General features: G+C 36.9%; 1 protein-coding gene across 6 annotated transcripts in view; it reads left to right on the forward strand.

The window, feature by feature from the left end:
- Positions 1 to 20,393, forward strand: part of UTRN (utrophin) — a 497,690-nt gene that overhangs the window by 331,996 nt on the left and 145,301 nt on the right. For all 6 annotated transcript variants that reach the window (XM_055311522.1, XM_055311520.1, XM_055311521.1 and 3 more), the window contains one exon: positions 18,062 to 18,234. In XM_055311522.1, the coding sequence (XP_055167497.1) occupies positions 18,062 to 18,234 (173 nt within the window). The remainder of the gene's footprint in view (positions 1 to 18,061; positions 18,235 to 20,393) is intronic.

Here is a 20,393-nt window from a genome sequence, read left to right on the forward strand (position 1 = left end):
TAATATTATCCAACTATCAATGAATTTTTGTTGAAACTAATGATCAATCAACTATATAGTGCTGGTGAATGTCTTTCTGGATAAGAGTATTTGAGTGTTTGTTTAAGTGTGAGAGGTTCATTTTACAAAGAAAAATCAAAATCTAGACAGGTCAGTATCTTTTTCTGGGTCAAGCAGGCTAGATAAGTGTTACTACAGATCAAATCACAAGCTGGATCTCTTGACTTTAAGAGTATTATTGTTTCTTATTTATCCTATGAGAGATATATTATACTAGGGCTGGGATGTAGTAATATAAATAAGCAACCTAGTTCATATGTAACATTTGAACATATGTAACCATAAAATGGTTCTATTTTAGACTATTATAGTAGTAGTATGATTCATAAATTCTAGTGAGAAAGTTATGTTCTAATGATATGTTGTCATTCTGAGCCATAATCATTTTTATAAGAATATGCGATGTTGACTGAAAGGTAATTAAGAGACAGTTAAAAAAAAATATGCCCAGCTAAGGAGGAACAAACAATGGCTGTAGGAGTGGGAATAGAGGTGGAGTGGGATGAATCAAAGAATGTTGAACTCTCTCAAAATATCTTGTAGCAATGTTTAGATTGCATTTAAGTTTTATAAATTTGTTTAATATTTTCCAGTGTTGTGCAATATTTGTAGCATCCTTAATAACATGGATCATGTTTTGAATCTACTAATTAATGGTAAACTTTAGACTTAGGAGTGTATACTTGGTTTTTGAACATTACCAACAGTCATTCTAGTGACCAATAAATCTAGTCATCAAGATGGGTATTAGAAGTTTGGTAAAGGAGGAATTAGAACTGAAAAATGAAATAAATTTTATTATATGGCTCTCATTAATTGTAAAGGTATTTCTGATGTGATATTTTAAAAAATATTTGTACAATAGCAACATCATTTGGGTATTTGTTTAGCTTTTTGAGCTTACGGTTTTGATGCCAGTACCTGCTCTATAAGCATAAATATCAATTCAATATTGTGCATTTAGGGGCTCTATTACATTACATTGTAACCATCCCATATTTTTATTTTAAAATTTTGGATTTATTTATTTAAATTCAATTAATTAACATATAGTGTATTAGTAGTTTCAGAGGTAGAGTTCAGTGATTCATCAGTTGCATATAACAGCGCTCATTACATGCAAATTCTGAATTTGAATTGCGCTTTACATTCCTTGGTTTGGCAAATTTAAAGTAAGCTAGAGATTATAAACGCCCCTCTCTTACTTGATTTAGTCCTAAAGAATTATGTGCCTGACCACAGTGTCTGATGGCTGCTTCACTGGTAGTGGCATATCTCCTTCAGTATTATGTTAAATTCATTGATAGCTGGATAATTTTAATTATAGCACAACTGAGACTTTAATACAAGTGAAGCATACCTTCTCCAGACATAAGAAGCAGGGCTGCTTCCTAGTATTTTCTTGTAGCTTCTGTAACTTGTTACATGAACAAAATTGTAACTGTTGTGTACCATCTCTATAGCCAGTAGTAAACCCTGGCTCTCACTTTGCAGTCCCCTTGGTTGGATTACATAACTCAACTTGAAAGATGAAAGGAGGCTTCAGTTGCCTTGAACAAGAAAGGCTAGATATTCTTTTGTGGGTATAGGTCAATTGATTTTATGAACATTCCAAAAAATTATATACCATAGAATATCAAGTATTAGATAACAGAGATAGATACCAGTTTCATTGGAAAGAGAACAGTTTGAATTATATACGCCTATTTAGACACAAAGTTATCATTTAAGTAAATTGGAGTTACTGGTTATTGAGTAACTTACAAGAACAAAAAGGCTTTGTTTCCCCTTTGAAAAGTTTACCATTGACCAGCCCACTGCTGTTGAAGGCTTATTTCTATTAAGGGCTGATTGGCTAGAATATCAGACCATCTGGCACCTCAAAACTTCTGAAACTTTCAGAGGCAAAAATGATGGTCTCTGATGGCATTTACTTTCAAATCTAATTATGCCATTGTTAAAGTAGATACCTACTTGGAAAGACAAATGTGTTTTAGTTGGGAATTTCTAGTTTATTTGATTTAATTTTGTGTGGGAAAAGGATCACGTGCTTGTAAAATTTTTACACACTATAAAGACTGTAAGTGTCTATTCAGGACCCTCAGATCTCCAGTCTCACTCAGAGGTGACTGTCATTGCTATCCTCTTAACACATCTTTCCAGAGATATTATCTGTATGTCATATAACATACTTTTGTGTAACTGTGTCAGCCCCCCCCCTTTTTGGCATATATATATATATCCTATAATACATACCTATATATTGGGTATTATTTCTTATGAGCACATAGAAGCCATCTCCCTCTTTTCCATAGTGGGATAGCATTCTGTTGTGGGAAATCTGCCATAATTTATTTACATAGTTGTCTACTGATGGACATTTAGATTGTTTCCAGCTTTTTGCTATATCAGACAGGACTTACTGAGCATCCTTTTACAACGATGTCTTTACACGTTTGCAAATTAGATTCCTAAGGACAGAATTTCTGACTCACAGGTTATATACGTTTTAATGTTTGATGAATATTGCTAAATTATCCCCTACCCCCAAATTGACAGATTTTTAAAAATCAATTCTGCTGCTTCTGATACTCTCCAGGAAATGTAATGGCTCAACTTAATTCTGTCAAACATGAGAGTTTTTCATTTTGTGATCAGCCTATTGATTTTATTATGAGCTGTGTACTACATTGTCTGGACTCACTGTCGATCCAGTGCTTTATTGAAAATTTTTGGGTAGTAAACAAAGACATTATGTAGAACTCATAATATAGAACTCAGAGTAAGCATATGAAAGAAGTGATATAAAAGTGCGGAAAGGAAATACAAGTAAAGATACTCAGAAAAAAAGGATGATGATAGTCTGTGTCTTTTGGAGGAGTCATATTTGCAGGTATAAGTGGCTTAAGGGGTAAATGCGTTAACTGGTTACCGGTGAGACTGGTGCAGGTGAATCATGATAACGGAGTCAAAGAAATTATGTGGTATGATTTTGCAAAGAATTCCAGAATGGATGCTAAGCAGGGAGATGGCAGGAGCATGGAACAGAATTGAAGCAGGAACTATTCCCCATATGGATTGGCCTAGGCATCAGTAAAGCTCCTCTGCTTAGTATGATACATAGAATCATAGCAGGTCTCACTGGGTCAGTTTGAACTTCCTCTGGGTTCACTTAATGTATAGCTCCTTCAATATATATCCACATGACAGGGACAGTGCCCTCCTGGGAAGAGTATCTATCTGTTTCTTTACTTGTGACTAAAAGCAGTACCTACAATTTTGATTTATCTTGGCATGTTCACTGTTACTGTTAAAATTTGTATTTTAATTTCGGCTTTAATTTTCTAAATCTGGAGAGCTGCAGAAAATTACAAAAGCTTTCATAAAACCTTCAGAAAAACCTGTAAGAACTTTCTCCAAAGCCCTCTGTGATTTAGTTGTATGTCCCACAGGCTTCTGCTGTCAATAGACATCTGGAATTATGAGGCTTGGCTGCCTGGGATGATTTCACTCTTGTCTGATACTGCGTTTTTTTTTAAGGAAGGATATGGTTTTGAAACATTAACTTGTCTTGGCATTGTTTTTAGTCACCTAATAAAGTGCTCTCTGAATCATTAAATATTTAGAAGTTTGCTGAAGTCTGACCCCTGCACCTGGTTGGCTAATTCAGAAGCACATCAGCTGGCATTTCTCTTCCCCACCCATCGACTCCCCTTAAAAAGAAAAAGTTCTGTGTGCCTTTTAAAATGTCTTGTAGAATCTTCTGGCTGTAGGTTATGGAAATTAGGAAAGTATTGAATCTTTTTCCTATGAAGTGTAACTTTTATTTTCCAACTGCCACCTGTATAATTATCAGAATAGATGACATTATTGAACAGATGAACGTTAAAAATAATTCTTTGTGTACAAAGCGTATTGCTTGAACTTTCTGGATAAAAGGAGAGTTCCGCCTTTCATCAGGGGGCTCGGGCCTCTATTTTAGATTGAACCTCCTGCCCTTTAGGGCTGTATATTACTTTAAATGGCTACCAGCTGACAGACTTGGTTGCTGGCTGATGTTAACTAGAGAGCTGTAATGTGTTGAGTAGACTCCTCTTCATAGAACTGCAGCAGAGCAGGAATTGAAATCTCAGATCATGATTAGGCCTTGAAGCTATTTTATTTTTGAATTATAAACCCTGAGTTAGAAGGGTTAGAAAAAGGAGAATTATGTATATTCTTTTCAAAGGCATTATAATCTGGATCTTTCCTTAAGTCCAAATGGGTTTATAACAAGTACATTTTTGTACCCATTCTTGAAGCTCTTCATTTTGAATGAAGCCATGATGTACTGATTTATTTATAATCACCTATTGACCTCCATATGCTTCACTTTAGAGGTTCCCAAGAAGCTTTTTTTTCTTCTCTTTTCTTTTCTTTTCTTTTCTTTTTGTTCTTTATATTGACCAATGTAAAAAGAAACCTGTTAGGCATTGCATAGAAAACATACTTTATATATCTTTAAATATATAAAATATATAAAGAGTTTTTAAAGCTCTGAATTCTGTGTTTAGACTACTATATGAGTAAGACATAAATTGCTTTTCACCAAAACATTTAGGCTGCTCCTTTTGCTTATATTTGAACCCGAGAGGATGTTTTATTGCCTTGATGAAGTGGCTAAATAAGTCATCTTTTAATAAATTAAATGAAATCTAGTTTTTAGACATAAAAAGTTTTTAATTAGCCTAGCTTTTGAAAGTTTTTGCCAAAACCATATATACATTTAGCCCTTTTCATATTGGCAGTGGAATGTGGTTTTTATTAAGTAATTTAGATTTAGATTTTATTGATTCCATTATTGAATTTTTCTTTGCTACTCTCTGGTTCTATAACTTTTACTTCCTCATGGAATCATGTGTCCATGTTTGAGACATGGCTTATTTAGCTGGAGAATCTTGCATATTCAGTGTTGATCTGTTATAGGGATTGGCAGTATTATGTTTTTTTCACCTCTTGAGGATTAGTGCACAATTTGCACACTAGTTTAGACTGGCAAAATGTCAACTACTTCAAATTTCATCATCCAATTTATTAAGTCTCTCTGGTGATGTACTGCTTTCACCAGAGGCCTCTTATTTTTTGTGTTAATGATTGCAGGATTATAAGAGATAATGTATCAAAGAGGTGCTTGGTAAAAATAGAAATGGCTATGGAGATGTAAGGTGTATTACCAAGATGATATTTTGTATACAGAGTTTAAACTGAGAAAGTGTTTTTATTTATAGATATCAAACAAATAACATAGTAAAATGTGCTACAGTTATACAAGCAATTAACTTTTATATTTTACAAGTCTCATTCTAATGTGTCATTCAGTTATCAAAGAGCATAGTACTTCTGACTAATATATTAAAATTTAGCTATTTTAATTTTATAGAATATTTTGGATTTTTACATAAATAATTTGTCTTTCAAACTTTACATTTTTAATGTAAATTACATGTCAAAAATAATATTTTAGTTGCTTTTCAGTGTTTTAGGGAGAGTATAATTACCCCGTTATTAAAATTAGGTGAGAATTCACATTTTTTTTTCCCTTTGGAATGATTCCATATGGATCCACTGAGTGTATTTTCCCCTTTTCCTTCTAAAAAGGATGTCATCATAGCTAAGTTTGTCCATATCTTAGTTTTTGGCATTTTATAACTGTAACTCAGGAGCTTTATTCAAGTGTTTGTCTGACAGAGGATGTCCGTTCTGAGAATGGGTGTCAAGCATTTGCAAGGACAGTCAGAGAAACTAGTAGTTGTTACAGAGACTGACTTCTGAACACTCCACTTTAGAATTCCGGGTGGGAACATACTCTTCCCCTCTTTATTTATCCTGTGTTTGTCTCTTCTAGGACACAGGTACCTATCATGCTTCTGGGAAGATTCCCTAATATGCAGGATCATGTTGCTTTTCCCTCATAGATTAGCCTTGTCTAAAGGTAGAGGATACTTGGAGCTCTAATAATAACAATCATACTTGCTCTGGTCTAAGAGCCCTTTTAAATATAAGACTCTACTTTAGAGAAAGACTCTGTTGTTCCACAGTTTTTATTTAATTCATTCTTCTGATATGTGCATGAGGGATTGCGTGTTTGCACGTGTCTCTGATCACAATCATCCAGCACCCTGGGTGGTAGTTGGAAGTTTGCCCAGCTGAGAAAGATTGTTCTTTTTTACTCTCTCCTTTATTTATTTATTTTTTGTGGCGGTGGTGCTGCTGCTGGTGGTGTTGGTGCTGGGGCTGGTGGTTCCTTTTGTTTTGTATTTATGTAAAAAGTTTATTTGTTGCTGCTGAAAGATCTCAGCATGTGGCCCCAGAGCCCTCACAGATCAGGATCATCTTGGTCAGTATCTGATGATTGGTCTTCAAGCTGATGTCAGTGCTTTTTGATACAAACTTCACAGATTAATTTTGCTTATAAATTTCTGCATAATCACTAATTTACCATACTTGTTTCTGAAATTAATCATGTGTGTGTGTATAAATCTGAATTGGGCACTTTGAGGTGAAATACATTCTGCTAGAAATCTCATAAAGCCATTTTCCCCCAGAGACATGTTGGTTTTATGAATAAACGATGAAAATATTTTAAAAGCTTGTTAAATTTTGTGTAGATCCGCATATGTAAAACACATGCTATTGAAATACTGATATGAAAATAAGCTGGGAATGAAATGGAAAGAAAAGTGGTTTGCAAATCCAAAAAATAATAACCATATTGTATATTGTTCCCTGATAGGTATTTTTTTTTCTGTTGTTAATGGAATTCCTTTCTCCATATGACTGAGTGCTAACAATTTTGATATTTAACTAACTTAAGTAGCCTTTTAGAAGATATGTATTCTAATTTCAGGGTTTTTTTTTTCCTTTGCTCTCTGCCCCATGCAAAAAATAAACTTAGTTATATTAAGATTAATATCATTCTGTGTGTGAGCGTGTCACCTTTAAGAGCATTATATATTTATGAAAATTTCTACACGCAGCTAGAGAAGTATGTTTCATATGGACATATCTGTCAGACTTTTATTGGCCTACTAAATAGCTATGTAACGCAAAAGCAAAACCACATTTTTGCCTTGGAATGATGTCCATAACATCAGTGCCGAGAATATATCATTTGGATTGAACTTTTCCCTTTAAAGCAATTACACTTAAAAGTTCGTGGAAGTGTTTCTGTGAGTGGCAATAATAATATAACATCAAAATGTAATATTAAAAAGTAACTGGCTCTTACGTTTTGGGTATTTTCACTTAAGTTTTATTTCAGAAATAAGCAGATGTTCCACATGCAAAGAGCCTGACTGTGTTTTCATTGTATCAGTGAGATAAACTTTCCTTTAAAGTTCTTTTCCCCATCACTTTACCAATAAAACCTTTTTAGAAATAGTACAACCAATCACACACATTTTTCTTGGTGTTCTGTGCTGTTTGCACACACACACACACCCTTTGATTTTTATGGGTGGGCCCGAGGCGGAGCATGCATCCCACCATCTATTCTGGACTGAGACCATCTGAGAGATACCGCATGGCAGTTTGGGGAAGGGAGGCCTCCAGGAAGTGGGAGTGAGCTGCACTTCGAACTGCGTGAAGGGTGGTGGAAGGGAGGATGCTGATTAAAATAATAAACAACTGCTGGAAAGAGAAGGGATTACCACACTCCTGTCAGATCAGCGAGGGGAGCAGGGGAGCAGGGGAGCCGCCTCACGTCGCCCTCCCGGGCCTGCAGACCCTGCAGAGGGGCCCGTGAGCTCTGCCGCTGGAACTTTTCTCCGGACTGAACAGCTAGAACAACTTTCCAAACTACTTAGTTCTGTTGCACTGACAGCATCCCTTAGGCAGAGCCTGACCTAGGGAAATGGAGTGAAACTAGCTTGGTGGTTGCCATAGCGACGCCGGCTGCGGTGTCTGGGAGAGCAAGCCGGTGGCCTCTTGTCCCGTGTTTGGGTGTTTCTTCCGAGAGAAGAGTACACTCCTTGCTGTTCGGACTGCTACATAAGTCATGCTCTTTGCAAACTGGCTTTTTACCCAGGATTTTTTTTTTCCCTCCTTTTTCTTTCTGAAACCAGTCTGAATGGAGGAAGTTGGTAATTCTTGGCCTTTCTTTCCCCTTCTTTTCTTTCTTCTTTCTTTTTTTTTCTTTTTGCCTTCTCTCATGCAAGTTTCCAGGATATAGCTTCTTTTTTGCTCTGTGTAATTGAGACCAAACTCTTAAGCTTGGGGCTCAGGAGAAAACAGTTGTGGGCTGCAGGTCATTAGTGAGGTGAGCAGGAGGGAATCCTGGACTTCCCAGAGCAACAGGAGACCATGCCAGCCTCGTGGAACACAGCTACCAGAAATCATAGAAGCACGTCTATTCCTTGCGAACTCCGAAGTCCATGAGAAGACGGACCCACGGTGGGGTGGCTAACATGTCCCCGCGCAAATGCTGCTGCTCATGGACCATAGCTCAAAGGCAAGGCTTGTCAAGGATTTTACAAAGGATTTTAAAGTATAGCCAGCAAAGATACGGATTTTAGAAGTTAAAAGCTGTTATCTGAAGGAAGTTCGCTGGAAAGATGTAGGCTTCAAGGGCTACTGGACGATGATTGGTTTGAACTTCAGCTTACGGGAATTGCTGACAAAATTTGAAAAGGTATGCAGAAAGTGGACTTCATGAATGTACTTTTTTCCCCCTTCCTTGTCTGTTTTTTTTTTTTAACTGTGCATTTACATGGCAGATCTTCTCTTGACTCTTTGATTATTTAATTCCTAAGGCATATTTGATTTATATCCTCTTTTACCTTTTTTTTTTTTTTCCAACTAAAGAGCAAATTAGCAATTCTTTCCTTTGGTCAGGAGGGCTTCTCATGATGCCTGTCAGTGTTAGAATTCCACATCAGAAGAGATCCTTTGTACTCAAGTTGACTGGTAATTTAATTGAAAGTTATTTTGGAAAGAAAAAAAAAAAAACAGCAACAACACTGGGTTTTCATGCCAAAGTCTGACTTCATCAGGCATGGGTTCTGTTTTCCATAGCCCATCAGGCTTCTCTCCCTGCAGTCGGAGGAGCTCTGCCTTTCCCAGCCTGCTTTCTGAAGATTCAGTTCTGAGTAGGAAGAAGATGCCTCCCAGTGACAAGGGCACATCCGATCTTAAACATTTTCTTTTCATTTCTGAGTGTCTTGTTTTATATGTGGAGTGCTTGCATGCACTGTGAAGCTTTAATGCTTGGATCATTAATTTTGCACTTAGTTCTTTTTTTCCATAGGAAAGTTCTTGGCACACTCTAGGATTGAGCCCAGCCTGCCAAAGCTACCTTACATTTATAGTTAAACAAAACAGAAAACCTCAACGTGCTGCTTATGGGCTCCTGCCCTTCCCTAGCCTTTGGATGCCAAGCACTTATCTTCTTTCAACTTCCAGTCTTTAAAGAAAAAGAAAGAAGTGAAGTAATTGCACTGCGTGCATATATCAATTATTTATCAGTTGTTAAAGTTGTGCTCAGTGGCTTCACCGTGAAAACCCTGTGGTTCGTTACAAGTAAGCAAGACTGTATTGAGTCATTAAAGGAATAATGGGCTTTTTCTTACGAAACTACAATTGCCAGAGGAAAAAGGCATAAAACCATGTCATCTGAAAAATTTAGAAGTTTTTCCAGAACAATTGCACTTATTGCTTCCCTCCTGGTGATAGAAACAGTGTAGTGGGAAGAGTATGGATAAAGAAGAATGTAGCTTCTTCTGGCTGGAAGCTCCCCCCTCCCCCATCTCTCCTGCACCCCAACTTTAGTAATAAGGATTGTAACACAGGACGCACTTTGATCTCTCACTTTAATATGTTGTTAAGCACCTAAATTCCTTAGAGTGGGGATGGTTCCCACTTGCTCACCATTTAAAAGGGGCAGAGGAGGCAGAGAATATCTTTTTTATGGCATCTGGGAACAGCAGGTGACAAACTTTATGACCATCAAGAGATCTGTTAGCTTGGTTTGTATAGATTTGTCTGTTTCTTCCTAAAAAGGTATAGGACATATGTTGCATGAATAATTCATTACTTAGACCCCCTAAGAAGCAGTAATTGTGGGCAATAGCTGGACTTTTGTATTGTAATTGCTGCTATTAGTCTTAAAAGCCTAGGTCAGATACCAGAGGTTATTAACCTGCCCGGTCTTCTGGCCATTTTATTGGCAAAGTTACAAGTTCTGGTCATATTAATATATTTCCTCTTTTAACTCCCAGACCTTACTATCTGCCTATTTCTTATTCTTACTTTAGTAGTTGAATTGACAGTAAAAGAAGTCTGCTGGCTTATTCCTATCAAAGGCTTGATTTGAGATTTTTTTTTTTTTGAGACAGAGGCAAATTCAAAGAAACAATCCTGTTGCCATTCACAATCTGAAGTTCTCCATATATGTTTATTTATGTTTTAGAGACGCTTTTATAAAAATCTGTTAGAGAGTTACTCTCTTTGCCATATTTCGTTTGTAGGAAGTTGTCGTACATGAATATATTTTTCTCCACGTCAGGTATTTTTTAAAAAATCCTTTGTGTATTTTCACAAAAGCTGTCCCATATAGCCTTTGCTACATTGATTCATTGCCAGGAAAACTGGTGTTATGGAAAGGTGCCACTACCTCACACTTCTCAAATACAACTGCCTACCTTCCCCCAGCTCTGAAAGCAATAATGCCATTTTTAAGGAAGGACCAAGGCCTTCTGCTGTAATGCAAAAGCCATATGATACCTTCAGAAGCTGAATAACAGACTTTCCCTTAGTTCTTTTACTTTTAGTTCCCTTAGACCCGTCTTTTCCTCAGTATTAGTGATCTGCTTCTTGAGAGAATACTCATGTCAGTAGTTGAAATTCTGCAGTCTGAGATTTAGGTTGTCATAGCAAAAAAGGTAATTTTGCTGTGCTCCTGAAGCCACTTCAGGCTCTAAGAACACAAGGGTCCGAAGTTGGGATATGGTGGGTCTTCCGGTGATGGTTAATCTGAAAAATTATAGACTGCTCAGTAATTGAAATTTCCAAATGACTGCAGACCTTCACCATAACTTCAAGACAGCAATTGACTTGTGAGACAAATTGAAAGGTAGTATTCCGGTTGACATTTTTGAATTTCAGAGACATCCAGTGGTTTTGTGATTTATATTGGAAATCTGTATAAACATGAATGATTGGCACATGATTGCAGTCTGTGATTTTGTTATCTAGTCTCAAAATGGGTGATAACCAGGATTGGTTTTCCAGCATAGGCAGGGTGGACAAATTATACTTGTACTCATTCCTAATCTCTTAGAGCCAGAAAAGGCAATGCTGAATATCCCTGGAAATCCAGAAGGCAAGAGATGTTCTCTACTACTCCCTCAAGGTGACAGCTCACCAAGGATCAGGAAATCCCAGCTGACAGAAACCATGTGTATCCCAGACTGGTGGTAAAGAGGAGGTTGAGACTGGAACTTCTTACCAAGGGGGGATGACCTTGTGGCAAGATGTGCCTGCCGGCAAGCAGGCCCTTTTCACTAAACCAAGTGATGAGGGGTGAGCACTGTGACCATGTGCACAGCGTGATTGATTACTCTGGCCAAAGTTACAGTTGACTTGACATAGAAAGCTGGTGCACCAACACACCTCTCTGAAATCCTATGAGTTGGTGTTAGTGTCACCTTGATTTTAGTGAATTAATTTTCTCCTTGAAAGTACTAAGTAAAAGGAGGTATCTGATGGCTTCAGTGCCTAATATACTGTCACACTCGAGCCATTTGCAATGTGTACTGTCTATTCCATTTATTTAGTAGTCACAGAGGATAGAGTAATGGACAGTTGTAGCTCGCTGACATTTTGAGAGACTGATGTCTTTTTATTAATTTATGCAGTTCTGCTGCTAGGTGATTAATGATAATGACAGTTTTTTAATTGGGGGGATATGTGTGCATGTGCATATGTCTGTGTCTGAGTAATACTACTCTCTTGCTGAACCCTATGGGGAAGGTGACTTCCCATAGTGATAGAAAGAAAGCACTCAATGATAAATTTGCTTTATGGCATTTACCTCCTTCAGGATGAGTACTTTTAAAAATTATAATTTGAAGCTATATTTTACTGCCCAATTTGCAATGTTTAATATTCAAACAAATGTGTACTTGAAGACACAGTAAACTTCCAATTTCAAGGTCTATTCATTTGTTCAACAGTTAGCAAATATTTATGAGGTGTAGAGTTTGTACCAGGCACTGGGCTGAGTTCAGGGATGGAGTAGGGGATAAGATAAGCATTCCCCCCATTGAACTTATGGCCTAAGGGGCAGATACAGACTTTAAACAGGGAAAATCTCTTACTACAAGTGTGTCATACAGCAAATGTAGAGGGAGCTATGAGGGTAACAGGTAGCCCTAATCTAACCCAGGTGCAGAGAATCTATACTGCAGAAATTACATTTAAACTGGGACTTAAAAGATGGTTTTGAGGTGAATGTGTATGGAGAAAGAAACAGATCTTTCTGAGCAATAGGACAGATCAGGAGGTGAGAGTTGGGTGCTTTACATGTCATTATCTTTGGGTTTTCAGACCTGTTCAGTTTTGATTCTGTTGTCTGATTTGGGGGAATTAAGGTGGGGCAGTAATATGGCTACACAAAGCATTTAATAACTGCTCCTGAGAAACTTGTGTTCATGTCGATCAAACCTGCTCAGTTAAGGAGGGAGGCCATTGTGTTTTAATTCACTAGGATTTTAATATGTTTCAGTAACAACTGGTATAGATTCAAGGATTTGGAACACTTTTTGGTTATGAAAGATACTTTGATTAAGAGCAGTGCTTGGTGTGTTGGAATTTAAACCATATTTTGTTTATTGATTCTTTATCATTGCAAGTTGGCTTGTTCAAATTATCTTGGAAGGGCAGTTAATTGTGAGCTTGTTCCACTTAGTAATTTAACTTTTTTTCGACTCTGTTGTCTAACATTTTTGTAATCACAGATAATGGGAAAAGGCATTACTGGCATTGGTTTCTTATTTTACAAATGCTGCTATAGACCAGGTAATGTTACTTTCTGTTGTCTGTCAAATGTGACAGACATAATTATTAATAATTATTAATAGAGTGATTAAAATCTATGCGATTAGTTGTTGAATGAAAATGTAGCTTATAAATAATTAATTGAATAGTTTATTGAAATTAATCATAATAATTAGTTGAATAATTAATTGCAATTACTCACCATCCCAGAGGCTTCACAAAAGCCCCAAAGCATATTTACATATCATATTATGACCTCTCATGATGTTATTTGGTTGTTATGTTATTTTTAGGTAATATCTGACTTGTTACAAAAAAGTTATTCCTCCTTTTCAAAACCTAAATCTCTGGCAACAATCCCACTGAGCTCCTGTTAATCAATCCCATACTGTCTCTGAATTCCAGTCTTGTTTTTGAAAGGAACAGTGGATTTCTTTTCCTCTAATAGTTAACTTTGTTGATTTAGCCCAAGCCTTTGGATACGGTAGGGAAGTCGTTGCTGACCTTACTTCTTCACCTTCAGGAAAGGGGTTAGGACTCCTTCAGAGAAAACATTGCTGTGGCCATGTAGGGTTAGGTAAATATGCCATGCAAAAATAAACCAAAATTATGTGAACAAGTTCTGAAGAGGTTGAATATATTCCAGCACCAATTCAGTTGCTGAATTCTAATGGTACTATATTCTTAATCTCTGTTTCCTAGCAGAGGGTTCAAGCAGTTCTGCTTATTATAACCCAGTTTTTTTTTTGCTCACATGGTTATAGCCACTATTGATTATAGAACATTAGAAAGAAGTAAAATTGGGGCACCTGGGTGGTTCAGTCAGTTAACATGTCTCCCTTCAGCTCAGGTCATGATCTCAGGGTCCTGGGATTGAGCCCCATGTCAGGCTTCCTGCTCAGGGAGGAGCCTGCTTCTCTCATTCTCTCTCCCCACTCATATAGTCCCCCCTGTGCCCCCCGCTCCACTCTCTTTCTCAAATAAATAAAGTCTTAAAAAAAGTAAAATGTATGTACATTGTAAAGTGTCAGCATATAATATCTCTGTAGGTTAGGTAATTAGAGAAATGTCCAGTTAGGGGCAAAATTGGTATGGAAATATCAGTTATTAAATAAGCAAGCAAATACATATTTTCCTTTATTTATGAGGTTAATTTTGACCTGGGTAGTGGGTGTTGTGCACAAGAGACTTATCAGTGAATCTCTGTGAGTTTTGTAGCTATCTTCTGGAAGGCTGTGCTGACAGTCTACAGCTTATGCATTTGATGGTGTTTTCCTATATAGTCCTTTTATCCTAACCCCTGGCTTCTCCTAACCTTCTACATTATGCTTATATTCTTAGAAGGTATGTTTCAATTGCATCCTTACATACCCCTTTGTCTTGTTTTTAAATGTTAGTTCAACTGCTTGAATACTTTGCTTTGGCCTCTCTGTGCACATGACTGGCTTATGTTAAATGCTTGGGAGAGCATTGCTTTGTGCTTCTGCATGGATTACATTCCCATAACTAATTATCAATAACTATTTTGTGCTGCTTAATGTTCAGAATGGGTTACAGGTGACAGAGGTGAGCATTATAAGGGCAAGTCCCTCAGCTATGCGGTGAGAGTAAACTCTCCTTCATGGAATTTCAATTTATTTTAGCATTTGGTGTGCTACATCAGGGTCATGATCTAACAGACTCCTGTGCTGGCATCTTGATTTTAAAACCAGTGTATCATTGTACAATCATCTATGAAGGAACGTAATTCATTAACTCCATATAATTCAAAACTTCCAGTGAAAGATTAGGCAGGGCTTTGCACTGCAAGCTTCTAAATAATTGTAGGTTTAGGTTCCCATATTAAATTTTTTTAATGAAGAGATTAAACAAAATGATTACTGCACTCCCTTCCAATTGTGTAATTGTCTGATTTTCCTTGGCATTATAGTGGTTAATATGCCAGTCAAGATGAACTTGATATTTTCATTCATGCATTTATACCTTTATCTATCTACCTATCTGTTTTACTCTAGGCTCGTTCTGTGTAGCAGAGACTGTGAAGAATACAGAAGAAATATTAAGATGATTTTTCTGACTTTAGGAGCTTTTAATATATTTGGCCAAGTAAATATGCCACCCAATTTTAGTTACATAAAACAAAATAATGTAGGCTGATTTCCTTTTCTCTGATCATTTTCTGGTAGTTGATCTTCTTCCTAACTTTTGTGGAGGCTCATGTGTGAAAGGGTTTTTCACATACTGAAATATGCATATATGATGTTTGGTAGTTTTCTTAACCAAGACCTGATAGAAATACCTATAATCATGACTGGCCACTGATGGTGCTCTGTTGTACTCCATTTGTCTTTGTGGCCGGGTTGGAAAAGGCATCACTTGATTGGATATCAGGAGCCAAATTTGCTCTATACTCTTGGTAACCAGATTTCCTGATGTTGTAGGATACTTCCATGAAGCTTAAAAAGTGTTTATGGATGTTAATATACTTCTGTCTTCCTACTTCTCTTGACTATGAAAGGAAGCAAATATGTCAGGCTACTTCAGGAAGTAGTAGTTGGAAGTTTCCCTGTGATTTGGGGTGTAGTCATTAATAATGATTAGGAATCTGTACAGGAAATTTGAGTGCAGATTTATGTTGGCATTAGAGAGCAAAGAGATGCCTTGCTCATGGTGTCATTGAGCTTCTTCTTTTTGTTAAGATTTTATTTCTTTATTTTAGAGAGAGCATGTGGGAGCACAGATGGGGGGAGGGGCAGAAAGATAGGAAGAAGCTGACTCTCCTATGAGCAGGGAGCCACTTGCAAGGCTCAATTCCAGGATTCTAGGATCATGACCAGAGTTGAAGGCAGATGTTTAACCGACTGAGCCACCCAGCACCCCTGTTGAGCTTCTTTTTTTATTTTTTTTAATTTTTATCTATTTATGACAGTCACAGAGAGAGAGAGAGAGAGGCAGAGACACAGGCAGAGGGAGAAGCAGGCTCCATGCACTGGGAGCCCGACGTGGGATTCGATCCCGGGTCTCCAGGATCGCGCCCTGGGCCAAAGGCAGGCGCCAAACCGCTGTGCCACCCAGGGATCCCCCCTGTTGAGCTTCTTAAGAAAGATGGTTATCGTGCATATGTACAACATGAACCTAAAATTATTGATCTTTTTATATATCTCTTTAGATGTCTTAAAATGCATTTCAGAACACAAATAGAACAGTTACATCCTAAAGAATAAGGACTAGCTTCAGATGATGACACCAAAGAACCTTTCAACAGAATTTTACTTACCTTTTTCTTCTTCACCGAGAATTTCTATTTGAAGCATCCCAAACTGAAATTATATTGAGATTGCCATTTTCCATGCATAATGTTGTCCAGCCTGAGTACCTTGAATCAGGACCTGGCTCTGTCCCCTGTTCCCCTGTTGGTGTCTGCTTTGCAGTCTGTGAGATAGAGGTGCTAGGGAAATGCACAAGAGTCATCAAACTCCTGAGTTTTTGTTTGGTGGTGAACACCAATTATGTGTGTACCCAAATCACACTTTGCAGGTAAACCTTTGGCTCAGGTCATGATCCCAGGGTCCTGGGACTGAGCTCCCTGCTCAGTGGGAAGTCTTTTCCTTCTCCCTCTGCTGCTCCCCCCTGCTTATGCTTTCTCACTCTCAAATAAATAAATAAAATCTTAAAACAGAGGAAACAAAAATGTCCTTTAATTTTTTTGTATAGATATTATACTATTTTGATATTTTGTACAGTTTTTGGATGTATGTATATACAATGATATATAAAAAACATATGCTAATTTAAACACCTACCTTAAATAAATTAACATCATACTGTATAGTTTTGTATCCTTCACTTTTAAACTTAATATTATATACCATTAAAGTATTATGATAGTTTCTAGTATTTTACTTTAAAAACAATTAATGTGATAAATGTGTTTATACATAAATCTTCTAGGATAGGTGATTTCAACAATATTAAGGCTTTTGATACAGATTGCCAAAATACGTCTTCAAAGTCCAAACCATTTTTTATTTTTAATTTATAACAAGTCTTATTTTATAGTAAAATTCACTTTAGAAAAAAATTTTTTCTATTTAACAGGACAAATATTATTTTGTCATAAGTTTTTAGTTCTTAATGAGGGTAAACATTTTTATGAAAATGTTCTTTTTTTTAACTTGAATTCTGTTAACCAACATGTGGTACATCATTAGTTTCAGATGTAGTGTTAAATAATTTCTTTTAAAAGTTTAGGAATAAATTTTATTAGATTGGAAGGACAAACTATTAAATTTGTCCAAATGTAAAAAAAAACTGACAAGTAAAATTATGTAATATTTCTGTAAAACATCATACTTTGATACTTTGAGGGCAGTTTTCCCCACGTACAAAGGGGAGAAAGAATCTGGGTATTAAGCAGTATTCAGTGATTTGGCAATAATAATTATGTAAAATTTCAAAAATTTCTCATGAATCTGAAATACTAACATTTGTGGTGCCTAGGTGGCTCAGTCCGTTAATTCTGCCTTCAGTTTAGGTCAGGTTCTTGGAGCCCTGGGATCAATCACCATATCAGGCTCCCTGCTTAGCTGGGGAGCCTGCTTCTTTCTTTGTCCCTGCCCATTCCCCACCTCTCACCCCTGCTCATGCTCTCTCTCATATAACTAAATAAAGTCTTCTAAAAAAAATGAAATACTAACATCATCTGACCCATGAAATTTAGATTATAATACAATCCCTTTTTAAGAAATGGAAAATCAATACACTGAAGATTTGAAGACTATTGTTTTCAACATAAGAATTGTGGACACACTTGAATTTGTTATCATTTAAGATGAATTTAAATGTTTTGATTTAAAAACAAAAAACCTCATTTGTAGAATAGAAAAAAATAAAGTTCTAGATAGCAACCCCAAGGTAGTGTTGGTATTAATATCTAACATTTACATTGTCTCTGCTCTTTTCTCTTTAGGACATCCAGGCAGAAATTGATGCACATAATGACATATTTAAAAGCATTGATGGAAATAGGCAGAAGATGGTAAAAGCTTTGGGAAATTCTGAAGAGGCTACTATGCTTCAGCATCGCCTGGATGATATGAACCAAAGATGGAATGACCTAAAAGCCAAATCTGCCAGCATCAGGTCAGAACAGTCAATAGTGAAATAAAACTGGTGGGGGAGGGATATTTTTATGATTTTCGTGTATCGGAAAGAGAACTGGAAGTCTTACCATCATGCTACTTTCTGAAATTTAAATGCAGAGGTGCCTGCCTGGCTCAGTTGAAAGAACATGCAGCTCTAGCTCTCAGGCTTGTGAGTTCGAGCTTCACATTGGTGCAGAGATTACTTAAAACCTTAACAAAAAAGATATAAATGCAAAAAATGTTTTTAAATCTGCAGTTTTAGCTCCATTCATATACAGGGCCTCCTGGCAAATATTGACTGTTCACAAATTTAAACATCATATATTTTTTTAAGATTGTATTTATTTATTTGAGAAAGAGAGCCCTCAAGAGAACATGAGCTCGGGAGAGGCAGATGGGGAAGGAGAGGCAGACTCTCCACTGAGCAGGGAGCCCTAAATAGGACTCCATCCCAGGACCCCAGGATCGTGACCTGAGCCGAAGGCAGATGTTTAACCAACTGAGCCACCCACGTGCCCACACATCTTATTTTAAATCTGAAACAAAGAAAAATGATTTTACCAACACCTGCTGGTTATTGAGTGTTTACCTTGACCAAGTACTCTGTTAACATCTTTACAGACATTACTTAGTACTCAAAAATCTCCCATTAGGTGAATAGTAACATCCTTCCTTACATGAGGAAACAGAAGCTTAATGAATAATAGGAACTTGCCAAGTTTTTGAGCTAACAAGTGCCAAGCCAGGATTTGAACCTAGATCTTTCTGACTCTTGGCCATAGTTGTTTTGCTTCGTCATGCTATTTGTATATCAATTGGAAAATATATTTATAGAGATTAAATATTGCTCATGGACACTGACATGGAAAATTTATGATTCATGTCTCCCTTTGGAGAGAGTAAAATTAAATCAGGGTGAATTTGAGGACCAGAGTGCTGGCTAGGAAATGACCCTGAAAAACTACCAAGGGTGACAATTATTAATGCTATTAAAAGTTTAGAATTACATTTAATAGATGGTGAACAGTACCCAATGGATATGAGTTTACAGGAAACTGAGAAGGTGTTACTGAGCAAAGATCCAAAAGAGGGGGGCACCTTGGTGGCTCAGTGATTGAGCATCTACCTTTAGCTCAGGGCGTGATCCTGGGGTCCTGAGCATGCTTCTCCTTCTGCCTGTGTCTTTGCCTCTTTCTGGGTCTCTCATGAATAAATAAATAGAATATTTTTTTTAAAAAAGATCCAAAAGAGGAATGTTGTTAGAAAGACCTAGATCTTGGAGTACTTGGGTGGTTCAGTTGGTTGATCATCTGACTCTTGATTTCAGCTCAGGTCATGATCTCAGGGTTGTGAGATGGAGCTGTGCATTGGGTTCTGCACTCAGCTCAGAGTTTACTTGTCCCTCTCCCTCCTCCTGCTCACAGACTCTCTTTCCCTTTCTCTCAAATAAATAAAACCTAAACAAGCAACAAAAACACAAAGAAAGACCTAGATCTTACATTTGGGTCAGTTTCTTTTAAGGTTCAGAAACTGTATGATGTATTGAAAAGTGTACAACCTTAAACAAAATGATCATAAGTTTGATTCTTTGACTTTGCTGTTTACTTACTGATCTTAGACAAATCCCTCAGTTTCTCTGAGCTATACCTTTCTCATTCACACAGTCAAGATATAAATATTTAATCCACAGGATTGCTGTGAAGATTGAATGGGATAATCTGGTAGTTCCTCCACCTACATAAAGGTTGTCTAATATAGCATCTAGTTTGTTTTTGTTTTTGTTTAAATATAAAGGGGCTCAGTGGATCTGCTTCATCTGGCTTCTGGATTTTGTAGAATCAGCTCCTAGAGAGTAGAAATCTTTTGTGATTATTTATTGTGAATAAACTTTAAAAAAATTTCTTTCTAAAGAGATGTCCTGAAAGGTTTTATTCTTTGGCATCTCGTAGAGGGAGATTCACACTTCTTTTTACCCTTAAGGGAAGGGGGTAATTTATCATGACCATGGCAGCCCCTTTGTAAAGATCCTCTTGGAAATTATGTCAACATCAGCCAACTACTTTTTTTGATGAGAGGAAAATTTGGGAGTATTGCATAGTGAGAGAATATACTTATGCTTATTTTAAGAATGAAATTTCAAGGGATGCCTGGGTGGCC

Source organism: Nyctereutes procyonoides, unplaced genomic scaffold, assembly GCF_905146905.1.
Source record: "Nyctereutes procyonoides isolate TBG_1078 unplaced genomic scaffold, NYPRO_anot_genome, whole genome shotgun sequence".
Classification (NCBI taxonomy): domain Eukaryota; kingdom Metazoa; phylum Chordata; class Mammalia; order Carnivora; family Canidae; genus Nyctereutes; species Nyctereutes procyonoides.